We start from the raw sequence: 25000 nt of genomic DNA, 5'->3' as shown, positions 1-25000 counted from the left end.
GGAAATCCTATCGGCCATCTGTGTGTGTTTGTGCGTGTATGAGTTCTAGAATGGATACGTGTGTGTTTGTGTGTGTGTGTTCAGATTCTACTATACAGGCGTCACGTGTTAGTGGGAGTCTGTGTCATCCTCACTAATCCCTCTGATATGAATGAGTGGAGACAGACAAGAGGTTTCAGCTCACATGGCATTGGTCAGGGGTTATTACAGGGAATTTAGCTGTATAATAATCACTCTAGCCCTGCTCTTTTATTAATATCGTTCATTACCATGTATATGCATTGATTTACTGTATCTATGCAAAACATGCATATTTAGACATTTTGTCGTGTTGGGTCTGTCTCCAGCACATTGAATTTGAAATGAAATGAGATGAGGTTAAAGTTTACTTACTTACAATTACTTTCAGCTTTAATTAAGTGTTTCATGTGTCAAGTGTAAGAATTGTAACCCTTTGTGTGTACTACTGAGGGTACAGAAATTAAACAGACAACTTAACAACAATTTTAATAAACTAAATCAGTTGGTGTGAGATCATGTGACTTCAGGTCTTGGTCTGTCAAGCATACTCAACTGTTCCATAAAAAATGCGGTTTGTCATGTCTGCATCTTTAGGGCCGTTGTTCTGCTTCATTGTCCTAAAATTTGAAGACTATATAAAAGGGCTCAGTGGAACCAAATGGTCACCACTTCAAATTAAAAGTTTAAAAGTGGGCGCTCAAACCTCATAGTCATTGCTTAATTTCAAACCTGATGCGCTGGTGTGCAAGTGCAAATCCAAAACAATGAAAAATATTTTTCTTTCAGCAATGTATGCTCCTGCGATGACTGTGCTGTTAAAAGGCCACTGTTCATCTGTAGATTGTTAAACGCTTATCTGTGTGCAGTCCTTCTGTCATGTGTCTCCAGTTTCCCGAGAAGCTGGTAAATGTTACATGAACTATCTGTTGCTCCATCTCCACTTGGCCTCTGTATTGTTTGTGTCCCCGGGGAAATATGGCCAGGAAAATCTATTTTTCCACTGCAGTAGTTTTTTCTCAGGAAAAAAAAAAACAAGCGAAAGAAAAAAGTGTTCTCCTCTCGCCCCGCACACCCCTCCCTCGCTGTTTCTCATGGTTGATCTTTCCAAACCCTCGGTTCGTTCACAGAGGGATTAATGGTTTCTGCAAAGCCAGCCAACCCATGGAGGGAACGGAGCCTTCAAGTGAATGAGGAACAGCTGGTCTCCCCCTGCTTGTGACAGCTTGAGTGTTTTGTGCATGTGTTTGTGTGCGTGCACGATATTAGCAGCTGACCTCTGCACAGGGTCAGAAGTAGCATCCCTGATCCGAAAGTGGGCCTCGAGTGTAGAGGGTTTTCTCTATCTCATCTACTGTGCTGCTGCTGCTGCTACTATCAAATGTCAATGGGTCTTTAAAAGTATTATGAGTTTGCAACACTTGAGTTTTCGTCGATCAAATGTGTTTATGTGAGACAGAAGTTTTTATCCCCGACTTATTTATGAGCCATGTCAGGGTCAGTGGGTTGGTCAATAAAGTATTTCTGACTGCCTGAACCTATATTTCTGAGGAAATGGTGTGAAATGGTGTGAAATGGCGTTAATTTTATTAATGAAATGGGTCCTAAATTAGATTTGAAATGGCCAAAAAAATGAGCTGAAAAAATTCAGGCTTGAAGGAAGTAGCTATATCTTTCACATTTTTTGAGACATATTTCAGGTTGCGTTGCGATGACTAGAGGTCAGCTGATTGGAATTGCTCTTCCACAGGCCTAAAGGTGACTGCTAAGTGCTAATGGTGAGATAAGGAGTGTGACGATGCATGTTTGTGTGTGCTCATCTTGTGATGTTATGATTGGTGAGGAGAATCTACCAGCTATTTTGGGAGATCGCATTGTCATGTTTATTCTACTAGTCTCCCTATCCCATGGCTGTTTTGTTTACAGGATGGCAACAATGTGTGCTCACTGCTTGCGCTGTAAGAATGGCAGCACTTTGATATAATCTCCCCAATTATCTGTCGTCAATTCTGCCATGTATTATTCCTCTCTCCGCGGCAGCTGGGGAGGAGATTGGTTTTGTGCATGTCGAACGGCAACAGCTGCATCCACTAAAACAGACAACTACCTCTGCGCACCTCCCTAGTCCTTCTCTTTTTTTTGTCTCCCTCCCCCTCTTTTCTCTCTCACTCAGTGGTGGGCAGGTCACCCTGAATTATTCATCAGTGTGAAATGAAAAAGCTCATGGATATTGAATATCCCCTCTGAAGTGGTGGCCAACCTTGTGTTTTTTTTCTTCTCTTCTTCCTTTTTTTTTGCAGCTGAAAAGAGTAAAGAGCGGCAGATCTCATTGCCAGGGTATTTCAAAGGTTAACCGATTGCTTTGCCTCACACACATATTTACTTTCCTCTTGGTCTGTGGCCAGTGAGGAGGGACTGGGGAAAGGAAGAGGACAGAGAAAAAGATTGAGGAAGAGAGGAGGAGAAGAAAAGGAATGAAATGGTAGAACAGTAATCTGTGTTCCTGTGGATATTTTTCTCCTCAAAGAACTCGTTCCTTTTACCACCACAGTGGGCCGCCTCATTGTGTAGTTGCAGCTGATTCATCTAGCCTTTCTTGTCCCGTGTTGTGAGATCTGTTCCTTCCTGGAACGAGCGCGACTGTGGTCAGTTGTGGTCGTCCCGATCGACCAGTTGTCATTAGTTTCCCATGTGGCCCACTGTGTTCCTCCACTGTCCTCCTGCCTAGTCTTTTGTCCTGTGGTTTGATCCGCGGCCCACGTTGCAAATCAATGCTTCTGGTTGCCATTCATTCAGCTCAGCAGCCAGCAAACACTGCGGGAATCTCAAAACATCTCCCATGTGAGAAAATGTAAAATGGGCAGGAAGGATAAGGGGGGAAAATCCTTCAAGATCTGGAGCTCTGTGTTGTTGTTTTTTTCTTTAGGACATTTTACTCACATAAGAATACTTCTGTCCATTATTTGCTGACATTAGTGTCTTTATTTGTTTAACGGGCAAGCTGATTGCTGTTTTCCTGAAGGACAGAGACTTAAGAGTATGCCAGAGAGCAGATGCAAAGATAATGAACTAATAGAATAAATAAAAACTACTCAAGGGCAAACCCCTCCTTCCCTTTTTCATATGTTGTACATGCTAATTGGACACGTTCAGTAATATCTGAGAGAACAGTCCAGCATTAACCCTGCATCGCTCTCGTTGGCCATTATGTTGCTTCTACCCGGTACCCTTTCAGTCATTACAGTCCATTTTCCTCCATTCCCAATTTCTACTGCATAGACTATTACTCAGGAATCCTTTTAGAGTATTCCCAAGCCATACAAAGACCAAATGTACCTGCAGTAAGCAGCCAGGGGTTCAACTGACTAACCTTTTCCGAAAGTATTCTTAACAAAGTTGTAATGACTGACAATGGGAGAGCAGAAAGCTATTTTATTTTCCTGAATAAAACAAGTACAATTTTTTGTCTACTAGGAAATGTTTTTGAGTCTCTGCAATAGTTTTTTCGCTTAGGACATGTTGTTACTTGCATGTAATTGTGCTTTAACAAGTGAAATGCATTGGCTGACAGCGTACAGGAAGTAGGGCAGCGTCGGTGTGGCTGGGAGGTGTCAGGTGTTCCAGGTGTCATATCGTGTGTAAACTCCTGTTACAGTGGGTTTGGGGATATGTTGGGTGGTGGAGAAGGGGTCTGCTCTGCCAGAGGACGTGTGAAATATCATCTGCTATGGTGGAGGGAGGTGGATGAGTAGGTGGGTGGGAGTTTCTTTCCAGAGGGTGTAGGAGCGAGGGGGTTATGATGATGAAAATGGCTGTAACTCTTTAGCAAAGTGAGCTTTAAAAGGCTGTAAGTGGACACCTCATACTTTCTGATGGCTGACTCCTGGCTGACAAGACCCCTCGACCCTGGTGTATTTATCGTAATGGAGCACAGCTGGGCCGCAGCTTCTATGGGTTAATAGCCATGTGACAGCTTCGGGGGGAAAGCAGGGGGTAGTGTGTGTGTGTGTGTGTGCATTTTATTTACTTGTGCACTCCACTGAGTGGCACGCAGGGGCCACACTTGGGAGGGTGGGAGTCTCTGCTGCGTCTCCTCTCTCTCTGCCAGGCCAGATGGCTCCTGTCACTGAGAGAGGAGGAGGAGCAATGGAAGGAAAAGGGGAAGGAGGGCGCTCTGAGTCGCCCTTAACAGCGCCAGAGTGGCCCGTCCCCAGAGCCACCACATCTGGAGACCACCTGCAGCTGGCTCACTCAGCTTCCTCTGTGCTCGTCCTGTTCCCTCTTGCACGCGCTCACTTTCTCACTTTGTTTTTCCAGATGGGGGGAGGTGGCAGTGCTGTGTTTGGTCAGGCTGTGATTTGTGCCCATATTTCAGCAACTTTAGTGTGTCTCTGCAGTGGGAAGAGCGGGACGAAGAGCAGGGGGGGAGGGAGTGAAGGAGGGATGGGAAGAGGAGGCGGCGGCAGTGGTGGCGGCATGAAAGCGCAGCAAAATATCATTTTATTTTATGACTGCACCAGCCTCTGAGAGTTGTGGGTTTTATATTTGTTATATTTCTTTTTTTATTCCACCCCAAGTAAAAAGCCAGAGTGAGAATGTTCGCTTTTCTTCCCTTCACTGCAACAGATCCAGAGGCCACAGGGGGGCTGTTCCTGCCTGGAAAATAAAGCCTGCTTGCCCTCCTTGGCTCCCCCCAAATAAAATACACTCATTTGCATTCCCATGCTGTAATTTAGCCCTCCTCCCTCGCTCTTTCTCTTTCACTATCTCTCTGTCCCTCATCCCTGCATCTTTTCAGCCCCGGTCCTCACAGTTCCGCAGGGATTGGAACGTGGGAGGGGAAGAGAGGAGGGGAGGCAGAGAAAACAAAAAGCAGAGAGAGGCAGTGTTGACTCAGGGTTGTTATCTGGACCGCTGCTGAGGGGGTGGGGGCTCTTGCGAGTATGTGTGTGTGTCTGCATACATGCCTAGGGGGTGTTATTTACCCTGGCTGCTGAGAGGCAGGTGCCTCTCAGTGGATAAACCTGGGCCTCCTAAATAAATATTCACCATGGGGAAATTAGACTTGAGTCACCAAAAACTACATTAGTGCTGCTCTCTTTTCCGCCCTCTCTCCACCTCTCGTCACACCAAGAATGACCAGTCCCCTGAAGACCAGCCATCTTACACCTAAATACCAAAAAGAAGTGTCACTGAGCATAAAGGACAAAGAAAATCTCTGGGGACTTTTGGATGTTTTTATAGAGCAAAAGGATAAACCTCTTATCAGCATGTATCTGTGTTGTACAGTGTGTTATGTTATAAGGAGCGACTCTCCTGATATTTTGGTTGGATCCACTCACAGCTTGTTTCCTCAGAGGTTTACGCTCTAAACTAAAGTTGTTGAGCGAACAAATATGACCTTTAGCTAAGATGATATTGCATTATTCATTCACTATGCATGGAGTACAAGGAAGAGTTGCCCAGTTGGAATCTAAGGGTGTTTTCAAACCTATAGTTTTTTTGCTCTCATCAGAATAATGGGTTTGTATACTTGCTGCGTTTTCTCCTTAGTTCAGCCAAGGGGAAACATTCTACTGATTAGTCATGTATCGGGGTCGGGAATGAGAGAGAAAATATACCAAAGATCAAGAAGGCAACACACTTTGTTGCTAGTCCAGGTCAGACCTTAAGTCATGCTGCAAGCGACCGTCGATTTTGCTCATCCGCATCCCAGTATGCAATCTATAAATGTCTACAGAATCTGTTTACCCCTGACTTGCAGAGCATGCCTTGTATTTGTGTCTGATTGAGGTTAGATCACATTTACACCGCAAACAAACCACTCCAGAATTTTTTTTGTGACTGGACCGAGACCACTTACTTCAAAGGGTACTTGGTGTGTTTGTGCAGAGAACAACTGCTGTGTTCAGATCTGCCCAAACAAATTGTACCAAGTGGCAGGCAAACCGATTCAACTGGACTACACAAGGCCTGTTTGAAAATGAGTACATATTGATATTTTTAAACTTACTTATTTTCTCACTTACATCTAGTTGTACATAGCAATGCAAATAGTTCTGGTTTTATTTGCACCGATTTTGAGATATTGACATTTTGACAGGCATCTTAAAACTTGAGCACATCAAACCAAAACTGTGCTTTTTTAGATACCGCTAGAGGTATTTGAGAAAATGTGTCTTATAATTTGGGCACACTGACCCTTTATTTACAAAGCACTAGGAACATAAGCATATAAGACAGAACATACTCTGGATACCAAGTTAAACTTACAAAAAGTCAGTACAGTAACAATACACTGCTTTCTTAAAATCCCTTTAAGTGCTTTAGGGGGATTTAACAGGCCTCTACATCCAGCATCCTCTCAGCAGCCAAGTTCCAGTGCTTACAGGAAAAGGGTGCTTACAGTATAATTAGGCTGGTTAAAGAAGAGGGCTCTCTCTCAATGGTAAATCTACACAGACTGTAACGAGGTTCGGGCCCTGACCGCTGCTCTTGATGTCTCACTGTGCCAAAGGTTAGGGCTTTAAGAAGTCATGCGGCAGGCGGGAGATGGAATGTAGACTCTGAACTGAATTTTTTAACTCTGAATTTGAAATAAAAAATGTATTATTATGCCTCAAAAAGAAAAATGCATCTAAGGAAAAATAGCACAGAGACTCTTTTGCCAATAACCGTGGATTTGTAGTTTCATTTTATATTAATTTTCATTTTATACAGATTTTTACTTTTTATGAAGAAAACTAACCAGATTTTTAAATAGAAGCAGATTGGTTTGAACAGATTTTTACCCAGATTTTAAGTCCTTGTGCATGCCTAAGCATCCAAGAAAAGGTGGATCACCGGTGTTTACACAATGACTGGTCAGAATGAAATAAAAAATTAGAAAAATGAAAGAAGAGAGGAGAAAAGCAGCATGAGCAGACTATAAATCAGAAAACTTCCAAGTACAAAAAAAAGACATGCATGCATGGAATTTTTAAAATCAGATTTTCACCAGTTTTATGTATTCAACTAAAGTTCACAGATTTTGGAGAGGAAAAAGAACTAAAAACAATAAATGCATAATGAGTTTGAGTATTGATTAGCTTTACTTTAGGTCATAAATTCATCTGAATAATGAGTGTGTGGTTCTGCATCAGGTTTGAGTAGTAATATCTGGGTATGCGCAGGCACAAATGCTTTTGCTCTGAGGTGCGGTTGTGGCTTTGCTGTATGGCAACAGAGGCTGAGGGGCGAACAGATGTAGCCTTCAATACTGGTTTAGACCCAAGTCTGGCTGTTCTACATCTGAAAGAGGAAGTGTGTGTTGGTGTGGGAAGGACCTGCTGTGTCAATCTGTTCTCATGTTTACTCGCCCCCTCCAAACATGTAACGACATGCACGTCAACTGCCAGAGTCAGGAGCATATAGCATTTGTTCGCACGAGGCCTGTGGCTGCACGTAACCCATACCAGCTTTGTCCAGTGAGACCTGCATCGCTTTGAACTCATCAGCCTCTGACTGTCAGCCATGGCACCTACTGGAGAGATCACAAGCAGATCTTCAGGGAGCCAGTCCCTCTAGGAATTTTTCAACTAGTGATCACAAGAATTAACACAAACTCAACCACTCCTTGGGATATTTTAGAGATTTAGCATTTTGTTTTCAGATCCCCACTAATTTAACACAAACAATTGTCAAACTGCAGTTTCATGCACAACAATCCAGAACAGAACTGCTTTTATAAGCTAAAGATAAATAAAAAGTCTGGCCTCCCCTCAACTTGTCTTTTCAGGCAGCACTTGCTATTCGTCGCGCTCAACACGTACTTTTGATTGACCATTTTAAAATGTAAAAAAATTAACCATCTCCTATCTGATACCCAAAACTAATCATTTGATTGATGGAGCTGACAACTCTACATTGCATTCAAGGAGGCACTGAGGTTACTGTAAGGACTAGATTGGGGTAAAAAGAAAGTCACAGAAGTGTGTTTGAATTCTGGTCTAGTTTTTTGTACAGGGTAGCAGCTACTAAGATTCTCTAAGATTCACAAGTAAATTTTTACTCTCACTGGAACTTACTGCATAAAATTCTCATCAGCAAGTCGAGTTGAGATTTATTGCAAAATGACATCATCATGGTTATGATGGTTTTGTCAGTTTTATTGGAAAACTGTTAAAATTCAGTCATTCTGGGCCAAGTAATCACAAAAAAACCCTCTGAGATCCTTCAGGGACTGAACCTCAACAATACCTGTGAAGGGATCAGCAGTGGTCGGATATAATCTATAATCTAAACAGCTTACATTGGAGTGTAATAATATTTGACTTTTTGACCTGCGAAGTTGGCAGCCATTCAGAAAATCTCCAGTGTTGATTAATAACGCCTCTTCTTCAAATATCCAGAACCTCGCAGAATGACTCTTTTGGAGCCACATTCAGAATGTCTTTTGAGAAGCTGTGATCCGCCACGTTCCATATTAACATATTGCTGTCAGTCAGCGGCCCCCTCCTCCTGCACATCCTTTAATGTTATTGAAGAGAGAAAGATCAGAGGGGCAGGCGTATCCCCACACTCCATCAAGAGTGTGTATATGTGTACACTGTGGGTGGGTGTGTGTGTGTGTGTGTGTGTGTGTGTGTGTGTGTGTACGGTATGTCTGGCATGTCTGGCCGGCTGGCAGGAAGTGGGGGCTGCTGTCTTTGATGGTCACACTCCCTCAGATGTGTCATTGCTACAGACGGCGGCTCGCCTGACATGCTGTGTCTCTGCTCGTTGGGCTTTTGCCAGTGAGAAACAACAGCCCTGATAGTCACCTAAACACACACACACCCATTAAAACACACTTAAAGTGGATACACACAATTATTCTGCACAAAAGAGAAAAGTGGCTTCACACAGGGATGGACACATCCACCCAGTCCCTGAGCCAAAACTGCTCGGGCCATTCCACCTTACCACTTTACTGTCAGTGATAATCGGTTCTGGCGTGTGACCGTGCCGGGCTCTTTGTCTATTGGTTGCGCCTGTCGTGCAGCCGGCGAGGTGTGTGTGTGTGTGTGTGTGTGTGTGTGTGTGTGTGTGTGTGTGTGTGTGTGTGGTGTGTGTGTGTATTTGTGTGTATTTGTGTGTGTGTGCGTCGCTGTGCTCTGGCCGCGCTGCAGAATTGCAGGGAGGCTCCGGTTACATTGTTATTCTAAACAGGGTGTTTTCAGCCGCTCGTCCTCGCAGTCATTCAGCATAGCGATCTGTCAGTTTTCTCTCCTCCCTCCTCTTCCCTCCGGGGACCAAACTGTGAACTTAACACACTCGGCTCTGATGACTTCCCTGATGGTGTGAAAAACAGCCAACTCTTCAGCTGTAATGTTATTGCTGGAGTGGCTTGAATGTTGCATTGTTCTTCTGGTTTAAAGTCTGTGTGTGTGCATGTGTGTGTATTACATATTCAGAGCGAGGGAGGGGAGTGTGAGTGTGTGTATGTCACTATTCCAATCTCTTCCCGGTAACCCGCAAAGTGTGTGTGTGTGTGTCTGTGTGTGTGTGTTTGTGTGTGTGTGTGTCTGTGTGTGTGTGTGTGTGTGTGTGTGTCTGTGTCTGTGTGTGTGTGTCTGATGTTTGGGGGGTTGTTGAGGTCTAGATGAAAGTGGAAAAGCAAAGGAGGAAACCAAATAATCGGGAGGGTGAGGGAGGTGAGGCTGGGAGCAAACGATAGCAAAAGAGAGTGTGTGTGAGAGAGAGAGGGAGAGAGAGGGAGAGGGAGAGAGGGGGGGAAAAAGGGGGCAGGCGTTCTTAAAACACTGTGGAGTCCAGATCAGAAATAAAACATTAAAAAAGGAAGGAGGAGGAAGAGGAGGAGGAGGGAAAAGGGAGGAGGGATTGTGCTCGAGTGTGTTATGTGTGCGGATCCTATGAAGTGAACACAGCCAGGGAGTAAATTGTGCGAGTCCAGAGAGCTCAGCTCTGCATGTTCGAGCTGGCACTTTTGATTTAGACAGAATTTTTTTTCTGCCGCAAGATCTTTTTTTCTGCCCCTCCCGGTTTATTATCAGCTAAGACAAAGGCAGGAGAAAATAGCTAAAGAGAGGGAGACAGAGAGAGAGACGAACAGTGAATAGATGTTGCGCAGCTGACAGCAGAGGAAGCGGCAGAGAGAGTTTCCAGCCATCGCGCTCCCCGGCCACTGCCTTTTCTTCCTGGGAGATAAAAAAAAAGGACAAAAGCGTCTTCCCCCCCCGCCTTCTCCAGCCCGCCACCATTCGATCACCAGCCTGCACGTTGCTGTGTGTGTGTGTGTGTGTGTGTGTGTGCGCGCGCGCGTGCGCGCACATAAGGACACCGCGGGTGTATGGTGCTTTTCTCCCAGCCCTCAAAGGCATGGACTGAAGATGATGCAGCCTGGGGCTTAGTGAGAGCTCACTCCGCAAAAACCCCTTCCCCTCACCAACAGGGCCAGACCAACAGGAGCAATTCCGGGGGAGGGGGGAGGGGGGGGGGTTGAAGGAGTGAAGGAGGAGGAGGAGGAGAAGAAAAGTGTGTGTGGGGGGGGGGCGGGTGGTACCCTCCTTGGATTATTGCAGAGGGTCTTCCACTTCCTTTTTTTTGTAGATTTTTTGCTTTTTTCACCCCCATCAACTTGCCTCAATCATCTTCTGTTTTTGCTGCGATGTGTAGTTTTTAAGACGAAGAATGTGGAGACAACATTTTCCAGGCAAGCAGCATGTTTCCTGTTTTCTTTTCTGGATGTCTAATAAAGTCTGGCATGTGGGAGGTGGGACGGAGGTAGGTGGATGGGGAGAGGTTGGGGGAGTGTGGATGAGAGGAGGGGAGAATGAGTGTGTGAGTTGGTGTGTTGTGTAGTTGGTAAGGTAGGCAAGTAGTCCAACAGTGTTGTCATTTCAAAGTCTTCCTATCCTGCACTGCTGCACTTGACTCTGTGTTTTCGCTTCCTCTGTGGTCTCGGGCTCTGAGCGCGCTCTGTAGCTCGGGGCAACACCGAAGAATAAAAGAGCGGGAAAAAATAGAGAGGGAGGGGATGGGAGGTCCGGCGTGGTTATGCCATGGCTGCTGTTGACACCCGCTTTTGTCCCGTGGTGGAGTGTGAGCCCGGCCCGCCCATGCACACAGAGGGTACCATTTAAAACAGGCGTGCGCTCATTTTCTTGGCAGGGGATAGATTGGTGTGGCGGGCAGCCGGGTGGTGACAGGGGTGGGGCACTGGCAGCACAGCACAAGTGGACTTTGTGTGCTACTTTTGGGGAAGTGAAGGGAGGGAAGGCCAGGGAGGAGGCTGCCAACAAAGGGTGCTTATACCCACCTCCCCCTCTCACTCACATCACCCCGCTCTTCAACCACTACAACTCATGCAGTGACCGCGCTGTCACTGGCAGATGAAGTGTGTGTGTGTGTGTGTGTGTGTAACAGGGGGAAGTAGTAAATGAGTAATCGAGCCTCAGTAAAGCAGAAGTACAGACTCTGGCAGAGTGCCATATGAAAAGGGAGGAAACTCGAGCAAGGAAAACAAAGTGTTGTTTGACCCAACGGCACATCTGTGTGTTATGCCAAGCTTCTCCGTTGCTCCACAGCCAAGCTACTGGCAGTCCGCCAAGGTTGTGTGTGGGTTCCTATTCATTTTTTTTGCCACATCCATGCAAGTGCATTCCTGTTGTGTCTGTGTTTTCATGCAGATCTCACTTTGCCTTTGTAACTTGTGCCTCCACAAGAACACTTATTGCACACATGATTGCACACATTGCACATGATTAGTGTTGAGGTTTGAATATGAATATAGGGTTATGAATATTCCGATTAAATCCATTTGTAAGCAACTACAGTTGGTCTAGCTTACTTACTTTTGCACACCTTATTTTTCTTGAGCTACTTGTACCAAATACGGAAAACTAGTGAAACTCTGCTGTACTGCAAAATCACACAGCTCACTCACAAGTGATGTAGGTGTGTCTATAACATATTATCTTTGGCCGAGCACAGATGCCAAATTGCAGAGAGCACATTAGCCAGACCACAACCAAGTTTTCATTTGGCCTTTCGGCAAGTTACTTGGAGAATTATCATTAATTAGTTGCAGCTGATATAATCAACTGCCAGCGCCATTTTCAGTTTCAAACGGCAAAAATTCAGTTGCGATTTATTATGAGAAGCCTTCAGCTATTTTGCCAACCTGGAACCAGATCCAAAGTGGGGCAGGCTATCCGAATCAAACCCCACACACAGTGCACAGGCCACATATCCATATTGTAACTCCCACTTGCCCCTCCATGGGCATGTTCAACCCACCTGCACACGGCCTCCTTCTATGTTGACCAGGGGAAGTGGGTCATGTTTTTGCACAGTACTGCTCACGCTGGCACAGTAAATGGGCGTAACTATTGGCGGTCAGCAGCAGTAGCAGCAGCCCCCACCCAGCCTTGTTGTCAAGAAGGAGCCACCTGCAAAACAGCAGCTTGGGTTGCTAGGTAACCGGTGGCAGCAGATGATGATAGTATGGTGGAGGACTTGGTCTGGTCTCACATTACCACTAAAAGTGACTTCTGTTGCTTTTTCTTCTCCTTCTTCTCTTTGTGTTTTGTTTTTCCTCCATTTTCTGACCGCAACACAACTGCGTTTCCGTGTTCCCTTCTGGTCCCTCTTCTCCTCACGGAGGCAACATAATACCAGCAGCAGAGGCCAGCGGTAGGAAGAAACTCCCTGCTCTCTTTCTCACATAATGGAAACTCTGGTCTCATCTCCCGATGCGCCACTCTGCTGCGTCCCGCTGCCAGACTCTGACTAAGTGTTGCTGGCTCAAGAACCGCAGCCTCCAGCCTAGGCCGAGTTCGGGTATTTGTCCACAGGAATGATTAGAATTAAAATAGTGATGACTAAGGTAGATTGAGCAAAAAAAAAAGGGAAAAAGTCTGATCTCATAAATGCTAGTAATCTACATCAAGTGGTTTTAAGCCTTTTTACCAGAGACCTAGATTTCCAAAAATAATTTTCATTGTGACCCAGATCTCATTTTTGACGGCAGTTGTGTGTTCTAATTGAGAACAATTTTCTGTTATAGACGACTAACTGAGCTTACCACCTTTTATTGCAGAGACTTTTTGTAACATAATATCTAGCAGTAATGAATACTGTTTAAAAAAAAAAAAAAAAAAGTATTTCAAGGCCCTTTTTCATCATCTTGAAACCAACATGATAAATCTTTTGGAGCTTTTAGGAAGTATAAAGGAGTCCTTTTTAGAAAGCATCATGTGGTACTTTTATTCTATTAAAAGTACTAATCATGAAAGTATAATTCAAGGTCATACTTATTCTTTCTAGTGTAAATCTTTAGAACAGTTGAGGAGGCAGAGGTGTCTTACCATTTTTGTGGAGTAATAATGAGCAACATGTACAGAAAGATCAGTGGAATATGCTGAAACAGTTCAATTAATTGATTAATAAAAATTATGTAACTTGTATCACATAAGTAAATCCTTTTGGATTATTGGTCAGATTAAATAAGCAAACATTACTTTGAACTCGGGTTACCTGTGGCAGAGATTTCTTGAATGTTGACATTTTATAATTATGCAATTACTTCAGTAGGATATTTTTTCATAGATTAATCGCTAATGTAACGTTTTTTTGCAGCCCTAGATCTGACAAAATATATCATTACACAGTGTGTGTGTGTGTGTGTGTGTGTGTGTGTGTGCGCAAACATGTGTTACATGCATGTATTCCTTGGGCAGGTAAACCCACGACAGCAGCTACCTCCCTCAGTGAAAATGTACTCGTCCCAAATCATCTCACACACACAAACATTTAAAGCCTGGAAACGGTTTAGCAACAAGCAGAGGAAGCGAGAACACAGATGAGAGGAAATGAAGGGGATTAATTAATGGAGGAGTGAAATTAAGAGCACTCTGCCTCCTGTGGTTCTGACATGACCCCCCAACACTCAGCAGCGCCCTGCCCTCACTGTGTACATTTCTTGACATTTGATGCACTCTATGTGAGTATATTTCCTCCTCCTTGTCTCTGCTCGAATCACGGCTCAGTTTGAATCTCTGGGTGTTGTAGACCAGGCGACAGCACAGGGGCCTGCGGAGAATACAACAGACCTGCTGAACAACCCCTGTTTTATTTCTGCATGTTGCCTCTGAGCGAGCTGTTAACAATGCTGATGAAACAAGAGAGCTGAGAGGGAGAGTTTGTCAAAGTGGAGGAGAAGGTTTGTTTCTGTGCAATGCAATACAGAAGCTGTTTTAGATATTTATTGATATCTATCATGTCTGTGCTTTGTGGGAAGAGCTGAGAGGAACTGCAACCATGCCAAGAGTTAAATCCAAAAACAAATTTGAAGGCGCAACTGGGGAAATTTAAAAGGACAGTGAATAATAATTTTGAGAAATCTGCTGATTGCTTGTTTCTAAATTTCTATTTCAACATGTAGTCAAGAACAATAATTACATGCAACCTAAATGTCTTTTCAACCAAATTTTAAACTAGACATGCAGACCTTTTTACCCTGTAAACAGTGGATGAAATGAGTGAAAAACATAAAGTTTGTTACTCCCAATCTACATGATCATCTTCAGTAAAGGCAGGTGACGGTGCAACATCTGATAAACCTGCCAGTTTTTGATAGCAATCAGCACCACCACAGTATCATTTGTTACATGTAACATATTTAAACACATGAGATGATATTCTAGATGATTATATACATTATTAGAGACTATTTTAGATTCACAAACCACAGACATTCTGTCAAATATCACCATAGAGGGAAAAGGTAATGAGAAGAGTGTCATGAATGCATCTGAACCAGGTGTGGTGGTGGTGTGAAACTGACAGACCCAGTGGTTCTGGTTAAGACTGGTTTGATGTACATGCTGTCAGTTTACCACAAGGGGAGTGTTGCCTGTCTCCACCCTGCTTCCCCTGCCCAAATATATCATCTCCTCTCCATCAAAATCAGCAGAGTGAGAATCAGTCTGTCACAGAGAACACACACGGCAGAGTGAGAGGGAAGGGGAAAAAATAATAGGAAAAGCAGAGAAGGAGTGTTGAGGTGAAAGGGTGACAGGGAGAGGAGGGGCTGTGATTGCTAAAAGACAGCTGAGGAATGATTGCAGTGGTGGGGAAGAAATTTATGTGAAAAGAGCAATAGAAGAAGGAGAAGCAGATACACAGTGAGCAAGCAGAGATACACAGCTAGACACTGGAAGAAAGGAGGAGCTGTCAGAAGATGCTATCGTAACAGGGAGAGATCTGTGAAAATACACTGCCGCAGACAATACAGTAAAATGGAACAGCGGAAGAGTCTGTGAGAGGGAGATTGGAAGAGTAAGAGACTGAAAGGTCAGAGAGAAACCCAGTGGATGATTCATGGAGTTCAGTCTGTCTAACTTCAGCCTGAGGGTTTGACACTGCCTGACAGCCGCTCCTCTCCCATACCTCCTCACTCACAGCTTCTCTAACCTGCACACCAACTGCTATCTATGATCTGTATAAACCAGTAACTAGTGGCTTAAATGAAGCAGGTAGAAGGTTACAGGTGTTCTGTTAAGGACAGCCTTGCATGCTGCAAATCTGCAATGCCTTAATCAATATTTTTGATGATACATTTGAATCAAATGACACTGTGTGACGTGAAAGAGGTTGCTTGTACTGTAATGCTGAAATCAACCAACTCTGCAGTGCTACTGCCTGAGCTTTTAAGCTTCATTTAGCTTATTTTTTTGGCTTTACTGCACATGTATGATTAAATATGAGCAAACAAATTCTGATAAACCCATTATCCATCGCCTGCCTAGCACCTGGCTTATAGTTGGCAATTTGCTGGTGAAATGAAAACATCTAGCCCTTCAATCTGTAAAATGTCTGTTACCATAATGGTCAGATATCTTCAAAATGTGTTTTTGTTTGATTAATAGTCCAAAACCCAAAGATATTTAATTTACAATTATATGAAACTGAGGAATGTAAATCAGCCTAATATTTGAGAGGCTTGAACTGTTTTTGTATTTTCTGTTTTATTAATGACGAATAGTTACTTGATTATCAAAATTGTCGTTGTTTAATTTTCTGTGGATCATTTCAGCACTTGTATGCATGCGTGCACTGTCTCGGATGTGGTCAGTCACACCCTCAGCAGTTTGGTTTAATGGACTTCACCTCCCATCTGTCTCCATTAATATTCAACGTGCTGTCAGTTTCAGATGTGGCTCAGACAGCCAAGTCGCCACGCCTCACCTTTCCCGCCGTCTTGAACAGGGGGTTTGATAAGTAGGCACAGAAGCAGTGATGGTGGTTGGTGGTGGGCTGTGGGTGAGGAGGAGGAGGGGGGAAGGCGGCTGTCTGTCTGTCTGTCTGTCAGGAGAGAAAACATCTCCTCCACCCTTTGCACTGGGAGTGGGAGGAGGATACGGGCGTCTGCGCCTCCGACCTCAACTCTCGACGCAGACGCCAGTGGTGCTAAAAATAAAGTGCATTAAAACTGGCAGCCAACGCCTGTTAAGTGATCACCATGACAATAGGATGGCATGGGGAGATGACACCTCCGCTCCGATCCTCCCCCTGCTCTGAGAGGCTGAGCTGCTGGACTGCTGGCTTTCTGTCAGCTGGGCTTTCTTTAAAGCCTCCGTCTCTCCTGTCATTTATGAGCTCTCTCACGCTCTCTCTCTCTCTCTCTCTCTCTGTCTGTCCTTTCATCCTCCTCTTCTTCTCTGATATGTCCCGTGGGAGCTCTTTAAGCTAAGAGGCAGTGTTTAGTCTCTTTTTTATGCACACTCATTTTACATTTTAATTTCACTCTTCTGTCTCACTGTTTTCCCCCTCCCACCTGTTTTTTATTTATTTTTTTCCACCCACTGCGCATTGCGGCCTGTTTGTGCAACGGCCCACAACTTTCTCAATCTTAAATCTCCTAATCTCACCTTCATCTGCCCTAATCAGCCTTCTCTGCTGCTGTAATCCCACAGAACATGACTCTCTAATAAGCCCTCCTCAACCACTCCTCCCCTTTCCCTTCCTCCACCCTGCTCCTTACATCAACCCCTGACGTCATCGTAATCTTCGGGATAACTTTTAAGAGCACGCACAAATGCACCGATGCACACACCTGCTGCACTCAAACATGCACGGAATGAGGTCCCACTTGAGCATCCAGATGCAGATCTTAGCAGTAAAACATTAGATACAAATGTAAAATCATCTGTTTTAGGTCACTTCTTGAGGTGACTTTTGACTTGTTCTGTTAGCTCGGACACATCCAGAGCTGCTGAGAGTGAAGATCATGGCCTGTGCAATGTTAGGGCGCTGGTACTCAGTGGGGAACAGTTGCTTACCTTCTCAGGTCCATCCATCCATTGTTGGCTTCTGAGCGGCGAGCAGCATGAATATTGATGCTCCTCACTTGTTAACATTGTGCGAAGTAGGACTCCTAATTGTCTGTCTTCTCAGCGCGACATGTCTTCTTCAGTGGGATGTGTGAGAAGGTCGGCCCACTGGGGAGCTCGGCTCCTCTCGGCTCTCTTCACTTTAAGTGAGAAAAGTGGCAAGAGGGAGGGAGAACGAGTCGAGCAGAGACAAAACCAGAATTGCGACACTCACTATGTCAAGTGCGCTGAAGTGCAGTTGTGAGTTGGTTGTGGGTTTGTTTCAGGCTTGTAGCGTTTTCTCTGTAATGCTCTCCATTTCAATGATACATGGCTCTTTTGAGGCAGGGCAGCAGTGAAACTCATTTCTAAAGGTGTTGCTCGCAGTTGTCTTTTTTTTTTTTCTTCTTCTTCTGTTCCACAGCTGCTGGCTCCACTCACACTGAGGTAAATGTAGGATCCTCTCCCTTGACCCGAGATATGAGAACAACTACAAGTGTATGCACGTTAGTGTGCAGTTGTCATACATACACACAAGGGAATATATGCACCTGCATTTGGTATATTCTTATCCACTTTCATTCAAGTATCTATGTAAGTGTGGGTTTTTGTGTGTGATGTAAGCTTTTGGGAGCCATGAGACCGAGAGGATTCCTGTAAATGAGGCTGGGTCTAATCCAGTCTTGAGTAGGCGCATTGATTTATTGAGCAACGCTTGGTAGTTTGGAGAAACCCTGCTTCCTGCTATATCCTAATCAGCACATGTGAACACGCAAATCCAGAGATGTGCACACACACACACACAGTAGCTTATTATCATCTGAGTCTTTTATTTTTTAAGGAAATGGTGATTAATTGATTCCTGGTGGAATGAGACTGTCACTTGCTGATTTTTAGTCTAATAATAATGGTTGTTTCTTTCAGTGTGCTTATCCATGAAACACCACCTCAAAATTTTGAATAATTATATTTAACCAAATTCAACGGCAGTGTGTGTTTTTGCTGAAACAACCGTTTTCATAGAGACTATTTCTTTATTTGAAAGTACAGTGGTTCTTAATGCTTTAATGCACCATAAATGAAATCTCAGCGGCAGAAATCTCAGAATTGAGGTGAGTGGAAAAAAATGGAAAAATATAGTAGGTCTATTTGTAATTATTGAACTGACCCTTTACAAATAAAAACTCCAAGATTACCGACCACTGTGAGTGGTAAGGGTTGAAGCCTTAGTGCTGAGATGTGGATGAAAAAAATATTCTCTTCTACCAAAAATAATATTCCCTCCCTTCTCCATCTGTCTCCAGGTATTCGGCCCCAAATCATGAACGGGCCAATGCATCCACGCCCCCTGGTGGCGCTGTTGGATGGACGTGACTGCACCGTGGAGATGCCCATCCTTAAAGACTTGGCTACTGTCGCTTTCTGTGATGCTCAGTCCACACAGGAGATACATGAGAAGGTAGGAAACACACAAGTCACCTCACACACGCACACACACACACACACAGCACATTTGCTGTGCTCCACATCAGAGCATTAGAAAGTTGATGGGGAGATGGAACCTGTCACTCCTGCATCTTTCTTTTCCTATCACAGCGCTGATATGTGAAGTGCGTTATATTGGCCCCATAAGCACTTGCCAGTTAAAATATAGTGGCTTCATTATGATTTAATGTCACTTTGTGGTACAGAGTGCAATGCCTATATCAATGCCATTGTTCTAATAGAGAGTCTTGTATGGCGGGGATGCAGTGTAATTACATTGGCTTGTAGAGGCTCTTTATTGCTTTTTGTGCAGCGCCGTGGCTGCAAAACAATATATGGCCACAGCGATGGGTATCACCAAAGTGCTATCTCTCCGTCTGCAGACGGAGTGAGAGCCGCTACATCTTTCCTCTCGCTGTTTTTATGAAAATGGGACATATTAAAAACGAAGCATTTGCATAGAGATCAATTCAATCAAAGACCTTGGGCGGTGAGGAGAAGGGGGGAGTGGGTGGCTTTTTGTTTGTTTTAACACTGCCTTATCAGGAGAAACATGATTGTAATGTTCACCTCACCAGCATATTCAGCAGTTCACAGTAATAACTTGCAGTCGAGATACCCAGAGGGGAGGTGTAGATTGAAAATGTCCAATCTCTTCGTTCTGCTGCATGGATGCGGAGATGTAGCGCTGATAACTTCAGTAGTTTCAGTATGATGTTGTCAGGCCAGACACCAGCTGCCACATTCTCCTCCATGCACACCAGAAAATACAGAAACTCAAGGTAAAGGTGAATACTTATCAAGATTGTATTACAATACTACTTCAGTGAGACCAAATCCTGCACACAGCACCTGCGCTCCAACATTACCATCCAAGGTCGATGATCCCTTGTCTTTCGTGACTCAACTTTTTACATGTGGCTTGCAAAAGTTGGATGATAGCCCATATGGCATTGAGTCAACATTGGGCTATCACATTGTGCCTGACCATTCATCCAGTTGTGGTGTTAAGATTATGCCTGCAACTGCAAAACTGTCTGCTTCTTTCTGCGATCGCCTTTTCCAAAAATTAGACAATATTTCTCCAGGGAGTGCAGTAATAAACAGTGGCAGTGCCGTGATAAATGTGTGACAACTATGACTGTTTGTCGAACTTACGAATAACTAAAGGAGGCGTGGCTTAGTGAAGGGTCAATTAGAGGATCTACTAATATTTTGTTTTATCCATAAAATGTCTCTAAAATGCAACAACACAAGACCCAAAGATAGGGCTGAATGATTAATAATTTTCAAATCGAAATTGCAATTTGAAAGAACACATTAGCTAATCGTGAAGACAGCGATTAAAATGTAGGTTAATTATAAGGCGCATCTGACCCGTTTTAAACAGTCATGCAGTTACGATTAAACAATTAACTCCATTTTCATCCTTGTGTGACAGATCTGCTCGCCAATCACAAGCGCCATGCGCGTCCTGTTACGGTCCTACTCACCAATCAGAGTGGGCACAGTGTGTGTACATTTTACAACAACAAACAAAACTAGAGGAAAACGTGTTGGATAATGGCGCCAGGCAAACAGATACAGGAAGCGGCTGTGCAGTCTACAAAGGGTGTTTTACTTTGAAAATCAACCTGATTCTCTGTGCCATTCTGTGTCTGACTTCCTCCCTTATTCACCTGCTCTGTGCTGCTTGACACGGCTCCCATCAAAAATAGACTGGCAGTGAATATTGAACTTTAGCAAAACTTCAATAAAGTTTCCAGTCTGTATTGTAAGCTAGCTAAAAGGCTGATAGTGGTAGCTTTACACTTACTATACTGACATGAGACTGGTATGATCAATGTCAAACTATTACTTTTAAGTCAATGTTCACTAGAGTGTTTGGCTTATTACTTCACAAAGAATCTCTTTTTTCTTCCCCCCTTTTACTCACATTTCTGCTTCATAGCTGAAGTGGATTTGAAAGCTGCAATCAATAAAGGATCATAGCTTTCTCTTTATAGCATACTCCACATTATTGTGTGGTGTTGTGCTTTTTTCTGTATAGCTTTCATCATGGCTTCGTCACCCTTTAAGAAGTGCTAAATGCTAAAAGCAACATTTTGAACAGCACATCTTCCATGCCAGGTGGAGAAAGTCTGTTCTCAGCATTACAACCACCTCTCATCCCCACTACATTCACAATATGCGCACTAGTGGGATGACCTCATAGCCATAAATGCCCTCCCAAGTAAGCCACAGAATCAAACACATGCACACAAACCATAGAGTACGTGTATCATCGAATCAAACCTTTTCAACAGTATACTCTGTCTCTCACGCTCACCATGCCAAAAGGGGAGGCCTCGCTGACGTGTCAGAAAAGCCCAGGAATCATCAGTAATGATTTTAGTCACTAAATGCAATAAGGCTTTGGTTACAGTAGAGAGGGGGATATAGATTATGTCAGAGTTTCCATTAAAATAAACTACATTCAGAGTAAAAAGGCCACACAAAAAAAGACTCTTTCTCCAGCTCAACAACACCACTAGACCTTTAGGCTCGGCCCAGAGGGAGAGACAAAGGGTGTGTGGTCGTGTCCGCTGTGTTTTAACCTTGAACTAGTATCTGGAAGGCCTGTCCGGGACACTGCTCTAATAAAAGCAGTATGGAAATTCAGAGCTAATCTGCTAATCACAGGAAAGCTAATGCAGTTTGGCTGGAGGTGAATGCAGAGCTGTTATTTAGGTGCTGACAGGGGGCCGTGGCTGAGGTGGAATAGTTTAGATCCACATCAGACTAAATCACAGGCCAGGTCACCTTGTCCATGTCAAGTGGCAGAGGAGCAGCGAAGCCAACCTTCCCCTCCCCACCCCCCATCCCCGAGGTGACTGAATATACCCTTTTTTTCACCCTGAGGCAAACAATTGCCTCAAGTACATTTTATGATTTTCTATACCAAGAAGGGTTTGTCTTGTCTAGCAGGAGATCTCAAAAATCTGTCAAAAGATTTGATTGAAATTTAGACAAAAGTTAGGTCATGAGCAAGGAACAAGTGATTTGATCTGTATAGCTCTGGGTTCGACAGCACCACCATGCGGTTATTTATTAAGCTAAACTGTGACATGTAAAAGCTTCTTCTCTGATTGAGGTTATGTCATTAAAGAAGAATTCAATTGCCAGATGTAAAGGGGTCAAAGGGTTTATCTTTATTCTTTATTCTTATTTGTTAGGCTGACCACATGCTATCATATCTTAAGGTTTATCCTGCGATCAGTAGCTGCCTTGACCTATCTGTACAGTCATTTGCCCAGATCCTTTGTCCATAAACACACTCAGGTCTGAGTGCAATTGTGATGACCATGTGGAACTGCAGCCCCTCTGACACAATATAATAACTTGTTCCACTTCAGCGCAGGTCTGTAAAAGGAGGTCTGTGTCAATGCTGCTTGCGGTCATGTGATGTCTGTAGTGAAATCTTTCTCCAGTGTCCGACATGATGCTCATGGCTCTTCAGGATGGAATGTGATCTTGTGATTGTCTTGGGTTCTTATGAACTCAAATGGACTAATAGCCACATTGGGTGAATGAACGGACAAAATGGTCAACAAAAGAAATGCAGATCAATGAACGAAAAAAGAAAGAAAATCTCATCACACAAGTTTGTGTGTGTCTGCAGGTGCTCAATGAAGCAGTGGGAGCCATGATGTACCACACCATCACCCTGACCAGAGAGGACCTGGAAAAGTTCAAAGCTCTACGCATCATCATCCGCATCGGCAGTGGTTACGACAACATCGACATCAAGGCTGCTGGAGAGCTGGGTACGACCTCTCAAAACAATCCTGGCAAAAACATAACCAATATCAAGTCATATCCTGTAATGCATAGTATTTAGTTCTGTTGTATGTATCACAGAATGTAGAGTAGAAATAATATAATTTTTATTTTTTTCATTTTTTTGTATGTGCATTTTTTTAGTTCCGTTCTGTTCAATGTATCTGTCTGTTTAACGGTCTTAACATTTCAGAGATTTTTGTTTTTCATGTTTGAGCAAGATCTTAGCCTTGTGTTGCTATGAAGCTTACCTTATCCAGTGATGTATTGATTTCTTCATGAGGAAATAAGAGCAGGGTTAAGGTAATCCGAGTAGTGTGGATCGCTGTCTGCTTATTTGCTTGTTTTGCCACTGCAATGTGGCATGTCGAAAAATGGCCAAAGGGGGGCGCTGCAGTTGATGATGATTTTCGTCTAGAGGGGGACTGCTTCATTTTTACTGTTTCTTTGTTTCTTTACTGTATGGATTTTCAGAACCGTATCAAAGGCTGAATTACAGAGTCAGATGAATGGTGGACATCACACAGTGAGCCACAATGTTCAAAGAGACAGGAAGGGAAAGACACAGAGAGAGAGAGAGAAGAGTTCCCTCTTCTCTTTGAACCACCACCCAGGCTTATATCAGTAGGCTGGTGACTCAAACAGCCCTTACAGTTGACAAAGCTGCCATTTCCCTGCCAATGCGAGATACTGTGTCTAACTGCCACCCACTCACCGAAGGCACACTGCCTCGCAGCGCAGGAGTCAAAAGCTATCGTGCCTGAAGAAGGCGGCGCTGATATGACGGCTGTTCTCAGGGAGAAGAAAAGGGGCCATTGATTGAGCAGGCTCTGGCTATTTTTTGCTGTCCAGAGACGGCTACGCTGTTACACTCGGATACAGAGTGGGATGAGGACATTAGAGGAGAATGAGGGCAGGCAGAAGTGCTTAAGTGTCGATAATGGAAATCTTTGTGTTGCTGAAGGATAGGCAAGTTAATACCATAAGGTCAGGGGTTTGAAGTCCCTGAAAGCAATAAAATTATGAGAATTCTACTGCTGGGGGAGATCTTGACAGAAAGTGTTTAAAGCGTTCTTTATTATGCATGTGCACATCATTTTGGATGGAATAAGACTTGGAAATAATGCAATATAACTTATGACTTAAGTTATATTGCATTGCATAGAAATTATATTAGGATGATATGGTCACATGGTGATCCGTCACCCAAATTAGTGATTCAAAGCAAACTGTGATGAAAAATAACGCAAATGAGTTATTAAAATTTTTTGTTTTATGTGTTGCAATTTGTGTGTCTTAGTTCCAGTGGAACACAGTTCATGATGATTTTACAGTATTATGTAGTTTTGCCTAATTTGCCATGTGGTGACACATAATGGTAGCAATTTGTCTAATTACCATCTTTTCAAAAAATCTCTTACTGGCCTGAATTGATTCATATCTCAGACCTTCTCATGACGATATGTATTAAATGACATAACCAGAAGTTCAACCAATCTATCAGCCAACATCCCAGTTAATCATTAACTGTTCATACTGTAATTAAACAGGACAAAACGTATATTGGAATACTGTAATTAGAGTAAATTTTTTATTAACTGTTCTGTCTTTCTTCAGGCATTGCTGTGTGTAACATTCCCTCGGCAGCTGTGGAGGAGACGGCAGACTCCACCCTGTGCCACATCCTCAACCTTTATCGGCGAAACACCTGGCTCTACCAGGCTCTCCGGGAGGGCACGCGGGTCCAGAGCGTAGAGCAGATCCGCGAGGTGGCTTCCGGCGCCGCCCGCATCCGTGGCGAAACCCTGGGCCTCATAGGCTTCGGTTAGTATAATGTTTTTCAGTTGTTTACTTCTGTTTGTTTTTAATATCTTGCTCCGGCTTTCTAACTCTTACCTTTCCTCTTATTTCTGTTGAGGCTTTTTTTTCACCCCTTCTTCCTTGCCTTCACGTCTGTGTTTTCATATCCTCTCGCCACTCAGTGTGCCTTCTATTTCCTTGCCCTGATAAGGTTATTTTTCTCCCTCTGCCCGTCCCACAGATTATCTCAAGGTTGTCTGTTTCGCCTCCCTCTGGGCTGGCTTCTTTTTCTCTGTCACACTGTTCTCTCATCCCACCACCGTAATGCTCACCATTATATCTCCATTGTTCTCTCTTCTTGTTTTCGACTCTTCTCCTCTGTCACTGTGGTCCCTCGATACCTTGCTCTGCCATAATCAGGCCTGAGTTTGTTACAGTGTTTCCCTCCCTGCACCTGTTTCAATGCTGATAGAGTGTGTGTGTGTGTGTGTGTGTGTGTGTGTGTGTGTGTGTGTGTGTGTGTG

The 25000-nt window shown here is 43.9% G+C and overlaps 1 protein-coding gene across 1 annotated transcript; it reads left to right on the top strand.

Moving 5' to 3' along the window:
- Nucleotides 1-9915: 9915 nt before the first annotated feature.
- LOC119887510 (C-terminal-binding protein 2-like) lies at nt 9916-24525 on the top strand. The gene is made up of 4 exons (XM_038698300.1): nt 9916-10711; nt 18677-18831; nt 22519-22663; nt 24294-24525. Exons 1-4 carry the CDS (start codon nt 10690-10692, stop codon nt 24503-24505), a joined length of 534 nt encoding a protein of 177 aa, XP_038554228.1. The 5' UTR covers nt 9916-10689; the 3' UTR covers nt 24506-24525.
- The last annotated feature ends 475 nt before the right edge of the window (nt 24526-25000 follow it).

The sequence above is a fragment of the Micropterus salmoides genome, unplaced genomic scaffold (genome assembly GCF_014851395.1).
Source record: "Micropterus salmoides isolate LMB-PRFRI ecotype aquatic unplaced genomic scaffold, ASM1485139v1 Ms_hic_scaffold_4208, whole genome shotgun sequence".
NCBI lineage: Eukaryota > Metazoa > Chordata > Actinopteri > Centrarchiformes > Centrarchidae > Micropterus > Micropterus salmoides.
Note: the sequence above shows the minus strand (reverse complement) of the source record. Positions and strands in the feature narration are given on the sequence as shown.

Coding starts and splice junctions, on each gene's coding strand:
- LOC119887510 (XM_038698300.1), top strand. CDS start 10,690: ATGTGGAGACAACATTTTCCAG. Junction 18,832..22,518: donor CACAGGAGATACATGAGAAG/GTAGGAAACACA, acceptor GTGTGTCTGCAG/GTGCTCAATGAAGCAGTGGG. Junction 22,664..24,293: donor CAAGGCTGCTGGAGAGCTGG/GTACGACCTCTC, acceptor GTCTTTCTTCAG/GCATTGCTGTGTGTAACATT.